At 42.8% G+C, this 18,650-nt stretch overlaps 1 protein-coding gene across 1 annotated transcript in view; it reads right to left on the reverse strand.

The window, feature by feature from the left end:
• ABTB1 (ankyrin repeat and BTB domain containing 1) overlaps positions 1-18,650 on the reverse strand; it is a 38,115-nt gene that overhangs the window by 13,562 nt on the left and 5,903 nt on the right. Inside the window, exons 3-8 of the mRNA XM_063426259.1 lie at positions 12,962-13,017; positions 11,224-11,368; positions 9,966-10,125; positions 6,346-6,391; positions 3,546-3,662; positions 2,812-2,927 (exon numbers count right to left, since the gene is read on the reverse strand). Of these exons, the coding sequence (XP_063282329.1) occupies positions 2,812-2,927; positions 3,546-3,662; positions 6,346-6,391; positions 9,966-10,125; positions 11,224-11,368; positions 12,962-13,017 (640 nt within the window). The remainder of the gene's footprint in view (positions 1-2,811; positions 2,928-3,545; positions 3,663-6,345; positions 6,392-9,965; positions 10,126-11,223; positions 11,369-12,961; positions 13,018-18,650) is intronic.

Genomic DNA, 18,650 nt, shown 5'->3' on the forward strand with positions numbered 1-18,650 from the left:
ACATGACATGTGTGACATTTCATGATTCCCTTTTATTCCAGAAGTTTGGTCCTTAAGGGGTTAAAAAGACAGGCCTTTAAACAATACAAATGTTCATTATTTCGGCGGGGCCGGGCCGCCGAGCTGAGCGGTCGCAGGACAGCTCGGCTCCTGCACATAGGGCCACAAAAAGCCCACAAACTGCCAACAAAACGCACTTTTAAGGGGAAATCCCGGCAATTACCTGCGACCCTCGATGTTACCAGGCTGCCGAGCCGAGGAGAGGCTTGCTCCCGCAGTTCTAGTCCCTCGGAGGATGGGGCCCACTGCACCAGGCGAGACCTATACTGGCGGTGAGTGAAGCGGACGGCCGCCGCAACACTATCCCGCCCGACGGAGCCCGACTCGTGTGAAGAGCCGGCGGGCCCGGTCCTGCTTCCCCCCCACCGGACCGGTGATCCCGGTCCAAATCAAGCCAGACTCCACTACCCTCGGAGACACAGATACCGGGTAACCCGCGACCAGCACACAAGATGGCGGAGGCCATGCGAGCACAGCAGGCTACCTCGAGCACAGGCCGACCAACAGCCTTCCTGTATCCCTGCACACGGGGTAATGCCACACGGAGTCCCTCACACCCAGAGATGCCCCTGACATATGTCACCCTACAACTGCCACACCTACGTATGCCACCGTTTAGAGGCCCGCTCACTCTTCTTCTGAGCCGGGCGCTCACAGGGGAGGATTTTTTCCCCACAGCCTGCCATACACCCAGGGAGAAGCCTGGGAAGCTCCTGCTGTTTCGGCACTGATACCTTTAGCCGAACAACCGACCGACTACTATAACGACCCGGCGGAACCCTGGGCCCACGGACCTGGAGATGGGCCCAATGGCAAAAGGCAAGAGCACCTACAAAGGCCTCAGGCCGAAGACCAGCGGCCCTAGACAGCAGGGCAGCCGCCAAAGGGAACGTGGCATAGCGACACCCGCCCACAGCGACCGCCAGCGGACCCGGGGCGCACATCAGCGGGCTGACACCTAAGACCTACAAGCCAGGAACCAGCATGGGCCAAAAGGGACTGTTCTGTGGACTAGTAATACCTGTTCTCTTTACGTCCCCCTGCAGGAACTCTCACCAACTCACGCTTTGGTTAACCTGATTATGCCACCCCTCACCGACTCTGGGTGGGCTACCGTAAAGAAGCCTGCTACCACTCTCGTCTCCCTGCTTACCGCATGGTATAATGTTATCTGGGCTGCAATGTTGCTTTTGCCAGCTAGCTTAATGTGATCTTCCATATTAATGTGTCTTTAATCTGAATGTAACCTATGGTGTAATTTTACGCTGTCTCCCACTACCAGGCATGTATAGCTCTGACATGACGACAGATCAGGGGGCTCATTATCCGATAACTGCAATTTAGCACGTAGTTTAGCCGGAACCTGCATAAAATTCTGTGTTTTCCAGCAGCCGACACTGCAGAATCTTATATGCCCTAATATACCTTCTACTGTACTACCCATAGCGTGAAATCATTACTTACAACAGCAATCGTAGTAAAGCATGTACACACATCACTCCCACATAGACACGCAGACCCAGACCAACGCTTACACTTTAAAGCGAGGACACTCAACGTAAATGTTAAAGTAATGTTCTTAATCGATCGATATCCTTTTGTATTACCTAATCAAAAAAATGTGCTCTGTTTCTCTATTACCCAATGTAACAAATGTTTTGAAACCTACGTATGGAATGCCGTTGGGGTACCATATGTAAGCATGTAACTACCATAAGCACTGCAAAAATAAAGATTTACAAAATAAATGTTCATTATTTCGCCTTCATACAACTCCTCCCTTCTGTCTGTGCTGAAATGTATTGGATATCCATCTAGTATTATAATGTAGTGTCACCTTAGACTAAGGCCCATTACATTTTCATTTGGTGCAATTATAAATACTTTAAAAAGTTTAATATCTACAGTCGTTTTCAATCTTTCATATATTTCTGAGACCTGTTGTCCTGTATGTAGAAACGCAAAACAGATTGTATCATCCAAAAACTGATAAAGAGTTCAAGATCGAAAGATGCATACATAAACTCCCATTAGCGTGAGCAGAATTATTTATCTTTATCATAGAATACAAAGATTTTGATGTACTTCAATATTTTCATCTATATAAGTGATTTTCTTTCAGGTATTATTTATGCTTGATTTTTACTGTGCATCTCATCTGTGGGGGTGAAGTACACTAGTAAAGCTGATCAAGCAATATATTTTGGTCAGCATTTGGATTACGGTAGGATACTTTTGGAAATGCATATGTACAGCTGGATTTGTCAAAGTAGAGAGGCTGCTGGATTGCTTTAAAGGGAACATTTATATTTAGAGAGAGGCAATAAAGCCAAGCATCACTTCAGAATGGAGGTGTGTGCAGACAGCATAGGTTAATGCATGAAAACATTAATGACTCATTGAGAAAAGCAATATGCACAAATTCCATGGATAACTAGGAGGAATAAAAATAAACTCTTAAATGTATTTCATTTAAAAAAACAGAAGTTTAATTTAAAGAAATGTTCATTATTTACGGAGAATTTCTAGCTAACCTCTTTGCGGGGCAATAAACCAATGAAAGTGTCTCTCTCTCTATAATTTATAGAAAACAAATGGCAAGGAAGAAGTATGTGGGTGCATTTAGGAAAATGCTTAGAATGATCAATATTTGAAAAGGACTAAAAACATATGAACCGATGGAATTGGGTACCCAATATAGTTTCAAATTTGTACAATTCCACTGTAATAGCCAAAGCTCAGAAGGCTTACCCTAAGCTCAGAAGGCATGGCACAGTCAGCTAACATAGCTAGATCATCCTGCAAGCGACAGTTTCCAGTCGGTTCCACCGTCAGAACTTTTACACATGTTCCAGGCTTGGAGGATACTGCGATATGAACACACACACACACATATTATACTTTAACCCATTGGCTACTTATTCAACCTGGCTCCAGCCTATTGCTGCTATGCTGTTGGTTATAAAAGTCCCCATCTGTGGTAGAAGACAAAACCGGCTCAAACATGGGTTTTACAGATTTTTCATTGTTATTTACTAAGCCAGGAACTGTTGATATTTGAACACTGAATTAAAAACGTTATTATAAACTAGCTGGACTAGAAAGATGGACGAGTTGGAGAATTTTGGATATGTTTCCTTAACGTTTCTCACTCCCAGCGCTGCCTGCACAAAAGAAGTTCATCAGGTCTGTTGCCTACACGCTGACAGATATATTTTTTGCACAGAATTCACATAAGGCAGCTAGGAACAGAGGCTGCCCAAATCACATATGCCAGGAGTGTGGGCGGAAAAATGTGAGTAAAATTACCTTTTTAAGCAGAGGTAACGGGGGCCAGGGGCATAAATATTTATTTTAGATACACACTTTGTATTCCTGACACTATAGTGTTCCTTTAAAAATTTTAAACTGACATATTTAGTACTTTTTAACAAATTCTTTGCATCGGAGGATCTATTCTTCCAAAACAACAAATGTGAACATACCAAACTCATACACCTTTTTACACTTTTCTTCTAGCTCATCAATGAGATCTTGCAGCTGGCACTGTTTTGCCAGTCTCTTACAGTCCTCAACGTGCTCCACGTCAATGTCCATACGGCCTAGACAGGAAGAGAAGGCATGGTCATAAAAAAATAAACGGCAGCCAAATAAATAGGATGAGCTAAACTTAATAATCAGCCCTGTGATACAAAGCTACAGCTAGTGTAACAACTGTAAGTATACCCAAATGCCATATTTACTATTATGGCATAGTGGGCAAGAAGGAAAGCTGTGGTGCATGTGGCATTACTCCCCTCCTTTGCTCCCCCCCTCTACATGGGTTTAGAGGGAAGGTGTACTGCATCTAGGCTGGGCCAAATCACAAATTATATTCAGAAAACAATTGTACTTTAATTACAGTAAACAGATTTAACAACCTGGGATTATATTGGAACATGTTACAAATATAAATGTATCAAACAGTTGTTATAGCATATAAGCAATTAAGATAGAAATGAAAATCAATAACTTAAAGGAACATTCCAAACACAATGAGCTCAACAGCCCACTGTAGTAGTTATGGTGCCAAGAGAGCTCTGGTGCCAATTGCAAATGGTTTGACTACTTACTGGGGGTCAACCATTCACCTTCTCTTCTGCAACACTGGGCTAAGCGAGTTAGTGCAATGCTTAGCTCATTTGCTGGAAAGTGCTCAACAAATGCTCTCAGCCAATGGGCTGGCACAACACAGCAGGACTTCGCCTAGTGAAGCCAACAGAAGCTCCTTGCATTCCACTGGAGGAGGTGACTGGCACCCAATGGGCCACAAGTTAAGAACCTTTCACTAACGGTTTGACTATATACGCCAGTGCACTAAAAACAACTATATATAATGTGCTGCAGTGGATATGGAGCTTGCACTACTCCTTTAAACAAGCATAAAACTGGTCAGATCAGTAACAAAACCGTGTATGTAATAGCACCATCTAGTGGACTAGAACTGGAAATAGAGACTAATAATAATTCGTGTTTTTTTTTTTTTTTTAACCCTTAAATGCAGTTTGGCATTCTATGCCATCCTACATAAAGTGGGATTTAAAGCGAGTAAGGCAGGCATAGAATGCCCTGCATATTTGCTGTGTGCAGGGATAAATCCCTACTTTTACTATGGAACCCCAGGTATCAATGGATAACTGGGTTCCCCTCTTTCTGCTGGGAGCATTTTTGGCAGCCCAAGACTTTTAGATGAGTGTTTGCAGAGCTGGAAGCCAGTGCTGCAAACAGCTCTTTAAATAGGCATTTAAACTGCTTAAAGATTGCTGTGTGAGCAGGGTGAATTCCTTGCTCACACCAATAGCCCCAGGTATCAATGGATGTGCTGGGGCCAATTTTAAGTCACCGTTTTTTGATGAGTTGCTGACAACGCTGCAAGCGACGCTTTAAATAGGTACTTAAATGCCTACTTAAGAGATGACGGTGTAAGCAGGGTTAAATAGATACCTGGGGCTTCTGTAAGTCACCTGGGGACATTTTAAGGGGCACTGACCAGTGACTTATGTGCAGTGCTGTAAGTAAGCGGTGCACAGATCCCTTTAAATCAATCATAAAAACAAAAATGTGTGGTCTGCAGGCAGTTTTGGGGAGACTCGGCAGTGTCTCCCAGCCTGTCCCTACCCAATATGGACTGGTGCTGGGCTTTGCCAGCTTCCCAGCACCGATCTCTATATAATTGGCTGGGAACAAGGCTCACTCAGAATTACACGCAATGTAAAGGAGTAAAACTGAATGGTCAAGAAACGTGTTGCCAACAGAAACAGAAGGAAACATTATAAAAGTGGAATAATCACCAAGAAAACCAATGAAGAACTCTGCTAACTATTTAGGTTTACATCGTCAATGTTCTACTTTTGGAATCTTTCCCCACATTCCTTTTAGAAACAATTGGGTAAAGAGGTCCAAATGTGTTGCATATCTACCAAATACTACCACCACCCTACAGGAACAATGAACACTCAAGTCAGGTAGAGACCAACTTATGTTATATGCCAATGCCACGTTTACAAACATTTTGTCACAGGATTGGAGTGGAAGCTTATTTCTGCATTACTAAGCAAGACAGGCAACCGTAATAAATCTAGCAATATTTTAACATATAGAAAATAACTGCTAGACTGCTCAACTCTTAGGAATCGTTCTACAATATATGGGGCCTTTGGACATGCCCATCGACCAGGCATATACCCTGAATAAGGTAAGGCATACTCCCCACTTATTCTCACGCCTTTTATTCCCCAACTCTTACTTAAAGCTGTTCTGTGCAATTGCTGCCTCCTGAGTTTAGCTCCACTGAGCACACAAAACCATGAATAACATTACCTGTTTGCTTGAAAGTCAGGGGGGTGGAAACAGGTTAATTTATAAAAGTGTAAGTTCCAATAAAAATCTGCACTTTTTCCACACAAAGTTTTTCAGCAAGCTAAAATGCTTTAGGGGTCTGGAGTGTCCCTTTAATATTTATTCCTGCATTTTCTGTACCAATTTATAAACTGGGACAAGTTGTATTTTACTTGCAAATGAAAGTGGGTTACATCTTGCTCGTATTTGTCCATCATAGTGACTATTGTAGGTTCTCATTTTCTCCATTATTGGCCTAGTTTAATAAATTTACATTGAAGGGAGAAATGTAATTCATAGATCCTCTCACCGTGGGTGTGTTTATTATATATTTGTTCAAGGTGCATTAAAACGAAATTTTTACTCCAATGGCTATTGTTTGCCCCTGCTCTTCCTGAAATAACTTACCTGTATAAAGATACTGTAGAATGGAGCCAAATGCAGCTGGGTTAATCTGCAAGAAATACAAGTGGGTTACTAAAATAAATACAAAACAAAAAAAACAAAGGATGCATGGCAGGAACTAAATGTACGGTGTGCTTTTATGGAATCAGTTTGCAGATTATTTGAATAATTTAGGAAACAAAATGCACTGTATATTGGAGTTTATTGGAGTTAAAATAATTTCCAACTGATAATCCCGTGACTTATCTCACCCTACTTCAGAACTCACTTCTTACACAAAACATGTACTAGATATTTCATTCTAAGATTCATTAAAATCAGAAACTGCAATATGTACAGACATACACACAAAGAATAATAATTACTGGTGAAAGGGTACACACGCATACTGCCAACTGGTCTGCAATCCCACAATGCAATGCTTTCTAGGACTGCAGACACTCATCTAACTTACAAAAAAGTCCTGCACTCAAACTCCCATTACTCCTGGGCGTCAGCAACAACCATAGTACAGATCAGCCCAAATACATACAGTAAAAAAAAAAAAAAAAATAAGAAAAAAAAATAAAAAATAAAAAAAGTTACCTGCGCTCTTTCCCAAATCCCTATGTACATTTAAACAAATGGAGATTTTTAGTTACCTCCACTGGCCATGAGAGGGTATGCCCACCAGCCACGTCAAGGCAGAACTCCTAGGTGGGTCCTAACAATGCTGCTGCCCATCCCATGTGTTCCCTATTTTTATTTATTTTTTTAATTCTTTATTTTCGAAGTGCATAAATGGTTAATACAGGCTTGCATTGCCACAACAGCTGGTGCAAGTTGTTCAATCAACAAGGGTAATCAATTGTTGGCATTGATAACATAGCACATTTTTTAAATATATCGCAGTATTATAACTAATAAACGTAAAAACAGTTAGGTAACCAACATGCAATTCTTGCCTAAGAGTCGCAAGACAAGTAGTTGATGTATATGTGTGGGGCAGGGTGTGTTAGATGCCTCTTTTACCGAGAAGTTGGACTCAGGGTGAGTGAGAGAGGCCTGTGCTCCCTTTGAATACACGTGGGTTGGTAATTTCAGTGGTTCCTTTGGGGGGGAGGGGAGGTTAAGTAAAACCAGAGCAGTGTGTGGGGAATTTTCTAAGAGGTATAGCAGGTATGCCATAAGTATTAGACAAAAAACAACATGTTAACGATGCTCATGGAGGATTAAAGAAATTTGAGCTAGACATAACAGCAACGGGCATTATCAATCAATTACAAGAGAGTTCAGGGCACCGAAGTAGATGCTGTGTCTCCTCGTTGGGCTGCTGGTATGAATGGGCTTACTGTAGCGTGATTCCAAACGGTGGATGTCGTCGGTATGTTGGATTCAGCTTGCACAGGTGTTTGCCCCTCCAATTCAAGTTTCTGTAGTGTGGCTAGGATCTCGGCTGCTTCGTGTACTTTGAGGTTACCAGTGTCCCTGGGTATGAGCAGGCTTCTGGGTGTGCTCCATCAGTAAGGTATATTGTGTGCAAGGAGCTCTTTAGTTAAGGGTCTCAGGGACCATCTCCAGTCCATGGTGGTTTTGGATAGATCAGGGTATATTTGTTATGTACGGCCGCCATGAAAGCCATGTGGTTTCGGCCTTGCTGGAAGCGCACAATTATATCTCTCCCTCCCTCTGAGGTACCGGTCTGAGGTCTGGAGATCCGATACCAACTATCTAGTTGCATCCCTTTGGTCTGTTTGGTCGGGAAGAGCGTGCCAAGCATTCTGCGGAATAGGTGCGGTAGCTCAGCGGTCTCCATCGCATCAGGCAGGCCGCGGACTTTGACGTTCTTCCAACGCCTTTTATCTTCAAGCGCGGCCATGCTGTCTTGGTGTTGTCTTTGGGCCTTTTGCAGGACTAAAAGTTGCTGCTCTACCATCACAAGTCAGCTTTCCTGTGCGGCGGTGTTGAGCTCTGTGTTTTGCAGGCGTGCCGATACTCCGCTGATCTCTTCGCGTAACGTGCCGATGTCAGCTGCAATATTGCGGCGCAGCTCACCAAGCATGTCCTTCAGCTTCTCCTACGTGATCGGAGGTTTCGCAGGTGAGTGGGTCGGTCTGCTCATAGCTCGAGTACCATAGTCACCCTCTTCAGACACAGAAGCCTCGCTAGAAGAGGTGTATAGGCCTTTGGGAGTTTTGTGGCCTCCGCAGGAGAACTCCGATATCCACGGTTGTAGGGGGTCTATCCGGTTTTGTTTTTTTATTCCATCACCCCATGCCGTTTGGAGAGCAATCTGCTTCAAAGGGTGTTAGGGTAGGTTTTCCTCTGGTTTTTAGCTGAATGGAGCGTTTTTCGCTCTGAGCTCGAGGCATGTGCGTCCTCTCGGTATGGCTGCTGGCTCTGCCACCCCCCATGTGTTCCCTATTAAGGGTTAATAAGCATGTAGGGATGTATATAAAAAATACCTCTGTCTCATTAGAGATATCTTTGACAGAAGCTCAAGGAACAAGGAGAATGGTTAGAGTTAGGACCCACCTAAGAGGTCTGTCTTGACGTGGCAGGTGGGCATACCCTCTCATGGCCATTGGAGGTAACTAAAAACCTCATATTGTTTAAATATACATAGGGATTTGGGAAAGAGCGCAGGTAACTTTTTTCTTTGTTTTTTACTGTACTCATCTAACTTAATTATAACTCTTGTTAAACACACTATAGTGTCATTAGAATGTGCAGGAAAAAAATACGGTACATCCAAAGCATACACCAGGTATAGATATCTACCCAATAAGTGGATATTAAATCTAGTATATTCTGGAATTAAATAAAGACAGTAAATGAGTAATATAAAATCAATCAATTAGAAGTACATGATATGAAATTTATAGATAACTCATCTATAGAAACACATTGTTAGAGGCATGAATACTTAAAAATAGTCTTATAAAGGTATAGAAACAAAAAAAAAGTGACACATCAACTAAGTGGTGAAATTAGAACATATAAAAAAATATTTAAATAAATAAAAGCCATAATTAAAAAAAAAGAAAAAAAATATACACAAATGACACATCCACTGCCAAGTGGAAAATAGTCCTATACCAGTTTCTATAAATAGAGAGGATGGCAATCAATGTTACAGCAGTAAAACCACTACATAAAATCTCCCGCTATAGTTGAAAACAGGAGACTACAGTAGATCGCTGTAATTATATAGTATCAGATAATATTCCACAAATCCTGACAACACTCTGATTTCATACCATGTACTCCTAATTGATTAATTTTATATTACTCATTTACTGTCTTTATTCCAGAATATACTAGATTTAATATCCACGGATTGTAGAATATATATATATATATATATATATATATATATATATATATATATTTCTTATTACAAGTTCAGGGTGGTAAATGTTACTTTTTGACACCGGTTGAACCAATATTTTATATTTATATCTATATTTCTACTATCTACTTCTTGATCACCTGAAATGTTCAGTTTTGTGAAGCAGTTTGGAAAACCAGATCTGTGATAGACTGGTTCTCTCCTAACTCCTTTTCTCTATTTCTAGTTTATCTACAATATATTGTCAAAACATAGCTTTTGCAGGTTGTGGATTTCTTTTTCCATATCGTACCAGCGGGTGCTTCAGTTCAATAACCTTCTTGCCCTTCCACTTGGTCTCAAACATTTCTGCAAAATACGGGCTGCGTGCACTGAGAATGCAACGATGAGTACAAAAGGACTCCCTGTGTACAATGAACATGGTGTCACTGTAAGATCCTTGCTCCAGGAGTCTGCAAAAAACAAACAAAAAAAAAAAAAAACTAAATTAGATGAGTTTCCTTTTCAACACGAAGGATGGTCCGCTACTAATCTAGAACCAAATAACAATAATACCACTAAGGAACTCAATAGGCTCATCACACCTTCCTTAAAGGGAAACTCCAGTGCCAGGGAAACAATCCGTTTTCCTGGCACTGGAGGGTCCCTCTCCCTCCCACCCCCCAATCCCCGGTTACTGAAGGGGTGAAAACCCCTTCAGTCACTTACCTCAGGCAGCGACATGTCCCACGTCGCTGCCTGCTCCTCCCCCGCCGCTCCTCCTTCTTCCTCCGTCGGCCGGTGGGCGAGACTGATCCTGCCCACCGGCCGAGGGGTCCCAGTGCGCATGCGCGGCAATGCCGCATGCGCATTGGCGCACCCCATAGGAAAGCATTGAAAATGAATTTCAATGCTTCCCTATAGAGCGACGCTGGAGGTCCTCACACAGTGTGAGGACGTCTAGCGACGCTCTAGCACAGATAATCTGTGCTAGGGACCAGGAAGTTCCCTCTAGTGGCTGTCTAGTAGACAGCCACTAGGGGAGGACTTAACCCTGCAAGGTAATTATTGCAGTTTATAAAAAACTGCAATAATTACACTTGCATGGTTAAGGGTAGTGAGAGTTGGCATCCAGACCACTCCAATGAGCAGAAGTGGTCTGGTGCCTGGAGTGTCCCTTTAAGAGAGCCTGGCACTGAAAAGCAATGGCAGACAATTCCACAGACAGCCAGGCACCTGGTGGGCCATTCCCCAGACAGCTAGGTATCCAGCAACCCTGATAGAAAGGTCCAAAGGTCCAGGGAAGCCAGGAACCCAACAGGCTCAACACACTAGTCCACAAAAAACGCCCCCAAAAAACGCACCCAAGGCTCTACTACAAAGACAGGCATCAAAAAGGTCTACAAACTCCAGGCACCTTACAAGCTATAAACACACTGCTCAAAAGACAGCCTTCAGTTCAAACTGCTCCATTTTTAAATGCCATGGAACTAAAGTACAAAACAATTAGGAAAGCCAAAAACACGTCCTCAAAAATCCTTCAGCTTTCACAATCTTTATAATGGAAATACCTTTGTAAGAAGTCATCATAGTAATCACGCTGCATGCACTTTGCTGTAATTTGCTTGTACTCTTTAAGCACCCTGCGGATGGTGTCATTTAGTGCGCCATACGAACAGCGCTCACCGTCAAATGTGTTCACCTCACACTTCGCACCTGAGGCAGGAGAGAGAAAGTGTAATTATCACAAGAAAACCTTGTTCTAAAAAAATGTGTATCTATTGTTGCAATAATGCAGACAAAAAACAGGATTATTCATTAAAGTGTGAATCATGAGAAATTCTAAATTAATATAATTTTTAGGTGAAAGTAGTCAAATTGGAAGTTTCTCAGAGTCCGCTATGATTTCAGCTCAGCTATCCTGGCAAGTTGGAAAATTTATTGAAATTGATTTGCCAGTACTCCACAATCCCTACTTGCACCAGAGAGATCCAGGTATCAAATAGATATGTGGGGGCTTTCATATTTAGTAAGTGTTGTACACAGTCCTTTAAATCACTGAACAACATTAATTTGACCTGCCACGTGACTGAGATTGGCACTGGATCTGCAGTGGGATCAGGCCAATTCTTATCTGAAGGGATTGCTGGGAGGAATTGAGAGCCGGTCACTACCTCCCAGCATACAGACCCATAAGGAGGATGGGTAGAGGAGCAAGTCCCTAACTCCCAACAGTCCCAGCCAGCAGAAGCCACGTGTGTGTGTGTGAGAGAGAGAGTGTGAGTGAGTGAGGAAAAAAAAAATTATATATATATACACACACACACACACACACACACACACACACCTGGGGCAGTGGAAAAGCAGGGGAGCCTGGCACAGAGAAAAACTTTTACATCTTAAATTACAGCAACTATATTAATTTCAAACATTTCACTAATACGAAGGGTACAATTTATGGAAATGGGCTGCCAAGGTACACAAGTGAAAAAAGGTGGGGGAACCACTGCCTTAAAAGGGTTCCTCTGTCGTTATTATGGTGCCAGAAATAAATCGTGCTGTGCCACTGTTAGAAAGTCAAGCCTGCAGCTTGGCCACTCAATTCCATATTTGGATTGAGTTTACTAGAGCAGAAAGTCAGCCAATTAATTCCATTCAAATAAGAACACATTTCATATATCCAATAAGAAAGTGGAACCTCCACTTTAACAATAATGAAGAGTAGCTGCTGATGGCTCTCAACCAATGAATAGGATCCATTGAGTTGGTATGATAATATGGAAGAATAAACTTTCACCTTACCATAGCAACTAAGACTGGGAGGTTAACATGCATGCAATACAAGTATCAAACAGTTTGCTCATCAGGACTATAGCACCCTGTAGTAGACATGGTTATTACGGGATGACTTTAAAACACCCTAATGAAATAACAAGATGGGTAATGGAAGAGAATTATGGACAGCAGTAGACAATAGTCTATGAAAGTGCATGTCATTAGTGGTGGGAACTTGCATAACTTGGACAGCTGGGGAAAGCAAAGGTTTCTCCAGGGATCTGCAAGTGATGAGTGGGCTAATAGCAGTAGCTGTAAATTTGCGATATGCTGCAGTTTGGGGCAAATAAGTCCGAGAACACAGTGATTGCTCCATAATCTGTGAAAAGGATGTTGGTTATTATGGTGCCGCCCTACGTTATGGAATTCTAACCCCATGTGTATGCTATGTTTGTATATAAAAAAACAATTTAAACAACAGGAAAAACATCTTATAAAATTATGTGGTTTTATTTTATTAAATTTCTCTCTTACCACTGGCTAAAAGGTAACGAACAAGTTCTTCATGTCCACAAAGACAGGCATAGTATCTATAGGGGAGGAAAAGGCAATATTGAGAGCAGGCAATAAATTAGTATGCATCAAAATATCACTGAGCAAAGAGGACTGCAAACACAAGACACATTAGAAAGATTGAACTATATGACAAGAAAACATGTAGGATGTAGAGATTTTAACTCTCCCTCTACCCCCTAAACAAAGGGAGGGGAAGGGGGGCCAACAGATCATCCGGTCACCATAGACTAGTACATAACTCCCAGGCACCACTTTCGAAGGAACCATTATCACTTACATGAACTCCCTTCCTACTGTGCTTCCTGGCTAAGGGCACCTAACCAGTGACTCCGTGAGCCCCAGGGTCCTGCAGTGAACTTGCACAGGCACGCCATGCCCAATCGGGAGCTACTCAAGAATCACCGGTAACTGTAGATTAGATTGGAAGGTCACCGTAATCTAATCAAAATTCCTCAAGTTAGCTCTTGGCCCCAGGACCACCAAACAAGGCACTATTTGGAAGAGTGAACAAGGAGGTTGTGAAGCATCCAAAAACACCCAAGACTTGTGGGAGCACCATGTACCAGTTTCGTGCACAGTATTCAAAAGTGACCGTGACTTTCTACCCAACGCTCTGGAACTAAAAGCGGAATCAGAGGATGCTCGCGGCCCGGTCAAAATCTAACCTCCAGATTATTCGCCTAGACACATTCGATCCATGTGCTTTTTGAACGGAGTACCCTTCGAGGGGAAGGCTTTCCGGTGGAAGCACCTGTTTGGGGATTGGGGCAGGGAAGCCCTATCGTTAGGCACCAGGATTGCAAAATGTATTGTGCAACACAATTGATTTGCTGTCCCCCTTGGGTATAAAAAGGTGTCAGTCACTCAATAAAAAGTGTTCGTGTTGGGGGCGTGGCTAGCCGTGCAGCACACCAGACGTGTCTATGTGGAGCTCCTGCTTCATCAACTTAAAATCAGCCTAATATACTAACAAAAAGCAGAACTGAGACCCGAAAACCCAGCAGCTCAAAGCACTAAGATGGGAAAGAAAAATAAAAAACCTGCCCGCCTGGAGAGCTCCTACCAACCGGACATCAGGCGATCATTTGAAAGGCCGCAACAGCCTCCTCCACCCAAAATGGCGCCGGGAAGGCCCCGAAGTGTCAGCGACTCAGAATCCTCTATAGAGGAGGAGAACTGTCAGGCCGCAATCCCAACCGCCGCAATATACGGGTCGGAGACGTCAGACTCGGACGACTCGCCTTCTACAAAAGGGCGACATCAAGAAACTACTCCTGGATCTACGGGAGATGTGGAAGGCCGACTTGGCCGGGGTGAGGAAGGAGGTGGCTGACGTAAAGGGGCGCCTAGAAGCCGTGGAAACCCGAGAAGGCACTAGAGATGCCCTATTGCAGGATACCAGTAGGTAAACGGACACACTAACACTCCAACTCCGGAGACTCACCCAAGCGGTAACGGCAATAGAAACACGACACCGCAAGAGAAATGTCCGCATACGCGGAGCCCCTGAAGACATAGGCCCAGAGGCCTTATTGAACTACGCGAACAAAGTGGCAGAGACAATGGGGGCAAACCAAGACGGAGACGCAAAACCGATAATGGCAGCGTTCAGAATCAGGAAAGCCCCGACAGCCCCAGCAGACGCATCTAGAGACATCATCGCCATCACCCATGATACCACGGTAAAAGCGGCGCTGATGGCCTACTCCAGGCGGAATCTTACCGTCGCCGTGGACAATCACCACGTGAAAGTCTACGCAGACCTCTCATTCACAACCCTGCTGGAGCGGAGGAAATTCACGCCGATCACCCGCCAATTGAGGGACAAAGGCATCAAGTATCGCTGGGGAGCATCGGGCACACTGGTGGTCCCATATAAAGACTCTATATTCACATTATCCGCAGACGAAGATCCAACAGGTCTGCTACAGGCCCTACAGCTGCACCAACCAGCGCACGTGGATGGGACAGGCGAGACACAGGAGAGCAGCAACGGGACGGAAAAGAAGAGGCGCAAACAGCACCCGCAACATCCCCCACCGACTTGAAGGGGCAAAAGACTGACCCACGATACTCTCCAGGCAATTAACATAAGACGCTTAAACGATCTTAAATGGGTGACTTATTGCCTAGTATTCTTGTGATATATGTGGATGTTAGTCCTAGTGATAGTATATCAACCCATTGTCTTAGCACATCAGCTCACATGTCTTTGACAGCCCATAGGGGCTACCAGTGTATAACATACGCCAAAAACCTTGACATGCACATCTCTTTTTACTTAATAGGCCCTTTGATTGCTTAACTCAGTCACATGAGGCTTCAAAGGTGAACTCTGAGGTGCAATTTGCCATATACATATATTTTAGTCTTTATGTTTTTTAATTTTTCTTAAATATGAACGTCTCAGTATCTATCAGTCTACCAATCCTCAGATAACATATTACTGTTTGATATGAATGCGGCACATTCAAAGTGCTTAACACAGATAGTCCGTCAGCATCTAGTGTGCAGCGAATATATGAGTACCATTTTATTTAATTTTAAGTCTAAATATTGAGAGGGCTTCATAACATACAAATTGTGCAGCCTGTTAAACGCCTAGGCCACCTCTTCGATGTTACATAGAGGCATCTCGTAGTTGTACATGGTATACGCTTGTTGTTTTTACCTTTTATATATTTGGACGTGCTGAGAGCAATGTAATCTGTAGTGCCTTTAGATATGAATGCTTAACATGATTACTTCATAGGCCCGTTGATTGTCTAACCCAGTCATATGAGGTTTCAAACGTGGATTTGGAGGTGCAACTTGCCATATATGTATACTTTAGATTTTCGTTTTTTTCCCCCTTTACTTTTTTTTTTTTAATTTTCCTTAAATATGAGCGTCTCAGTAACTCTCAGTCTACCAATCCTCAGAGAACATATTGCTGTATGATAGGAATGCAGCATATTTACAGTGCTTAACACAGAGAGTCCATCAGCACCTAGTGTGCAACGACTATATTTATATCATTTTCCTTCATTTTAAGTTCTCATAACATAAAACTTGGGCAGCCCGTTAGACGCCTAGTCCGACTCCTCGATGTCACATAGAGGCATATCGTTGTGGCACATGGTATAAGCATGTTGTTCTTACCTGTTCCATATTTGGACGAGCTGATAGCAATGTAATTTGTTATACCGTTAGATATGATTGCTTAAAACGTTTACATTTTGAGTGATCACAAAAACCCAGAGAGACTGTATATGTCAGTGCCAGGTGCCGCAGGCATACTAAATGACAAACTTGTCTCATCTTTACAGGGCTTTTACTTGGCCTTAAACAGTGACATAGACCGGGAAGAGGGAGCCCATTATTATGACCACTACCTATATGACCCCACTAGGTTGTATTGCCCACCCGGGCTATTGCTCAACCCGACTTAGGTTTATAATTGTGCAATTACTATGTACACCATGTCAGGGCTGTGTCTCACAAGCATATATCTGATCTCATGTTTTAACTTTATCAGACACGTACAAAACAATTATTTTCCCTTCCCTGGCTACATGGTACACAGTCAAGTACGGAATGCTCCGGGCCCGTTTAAGCTGCCAACAAGTAAACCCAAATACCCTAAAACACAGAGTAGCTGATAGTCTAACACACCATCCTGCTCATACTAAGCCCAGCCTACCAGCAGTCAAGACATATTGCCTGAACTAAATCTAGACCCTCACGAGCAGGAGGGGAGTTAAAGTGTACCGTACATCCTTAGCCCGCTAGAGCCGCTAAACCGCAAAGCCAAGTTCGGTACCCTCGAACCCAAATGGAACGCTAAAGAGCCAAAGCGCACCGCACACCCTAAGCCTGAACAAGCGGATGGTGTAATATACAGATATAGGTGTTAATATGGTTCCCTCCACGTAATTGTCACTGAATGCACCAGAGACGCTAACATGTCCGACCAAGAGAGACTCATGCGTATTATTAATTGCTGTATTGTTTGATTTATATTATTTGTACTACTTTTAACTTTTTGTAACGAATGTTTGTAAATTTCCATCAAAACCGGTGGGCATCTTCCCACCACACAAAAATAAAGAATAAAAAAAAAAAGTGTTCGTGTTGTACCCTTACATCAAGCCACGGCTGATAAGGGGGAGCACTAATCACTCTGGGGGCGTTCACTAAAGGGGAAAGAGAGGAGGAGAGACAACACGGTCCAAGTTGTATGTGCCGCACACACACGCACGTTAGACAAAAGAAAATAATCTTTGAAATGAAAGGCTGCAACGCCCTTAGGCAATAAACTGAAGTGGTTTGGGTCCTTATAGCGACCCTTTAAGACTCGGTTAAATGAACACCACATATTAAGTAATACATTGATTTACTTATTTGTCTGGCTACGAGGCTCTGTATAACATATCACTGGAAGCTGGTGTTAGCAACAATGGCTCATGATACCCTGTATACTACTATTTACTACCTAAATGCTAATGGCCAGGTAGACAATGTTTCTTCCATGATGATTTTTGTATTGCCTCCACACAAGGGTGGAATATAGCACACCTAATTGTAACATTTCTGAGCTGAGCTCTGTATCTCTAGAGGCTTGTAGATACCTGAAACTGAAAAATGCCATACTCACAGGTGCCTGGACTGAATCCCCCTGAGATATTTGTTCTCTCTTCTCTATATTTCACATTCATTTTCTCTCAATAAGCTTTGCATGCTGAAAGGCTTGTACAGTGCAACAGCACAGTGAAGAGACAAATGGCAAAAATAATCTGGTGTTTTCAGCAAAGAAAACAGAATAAATGCTCTATTTTAAGCCAGAATATTCTGTACAAATTATGCATTGTTCAGAAGCCAATTACAATAACCAAAAAGTGGACAGCACTAAAATAAATCTGCACAAATTCCAATATATGTGTGTAACCACTCCACTAGCAATCACCCACACAGTGAATACATTCCAAAACCAGAAAACAGTGTTGCGCCTACAAGAAAATAAATATAATAAACACATAGTACAGACCATCTGATATAATTTAAGTAAGGGGCATCCACTTAAATACACGTCTGTTGAATACACTCACATGCTCCAGAGCCTTATCAACCCTGGCTCGGGGTAACTGAGGCTTCTTCGAGAGGGAAGAGATCCCACAAATAGATTTAAGTGGCACTTAAATCTTCTTACCAAGAATGCACTGTATAGGAGACAGAAGCAGGCACAGATACCCCCAATGGCACAGAACAACAAATATTTTATTTGCACACAGATAAAATTATGCTTACTTGCATAAAAGTGGGTATGCACAGCAGAAAACCTGATGAAGCCTGCAGTGGACGGGTGAAACGCGTAATGAGGGGACGGAGTCAGGAACCAGAGTGATTGGAATACAGGAAGCACTAGCTGTTTATCTGCGTTTTAAGCCTTTTGCGTTTATGTTGGTTTTCTGCAAGCATGCATAATTGTATCTGTGTGCAAATAAAATATTTGTTATACTGTGCCATAGGGGGGTCATGTGCCTGCTTGTGTTTCCTATACAAAGAATTAAGAAGATTTAAGTGCCACTTTGGATATCTATGTGTGGGATCTGTTTCCTCTCTAAGAAGCCTCGGTCACCCAGAGACTCTAGGATATGCAAGTGTATTC

Source organism: Pelobates fuscus, chromosome 7 (genome assembly GCF_036172605.1).
Source record: "Pelobates fuscus isolate aPelFus1 chromosome 7, aPelFus1.pri, whole genome shotgun sequence".
In the NCBI taxonomy this organism is placed as follows: domain Eukaryota; kingdom Metazoa; phylum Chordata; class Amphibia; order Anura; family Pelobatidae; genus Pelobates; species Pelobates fuscus.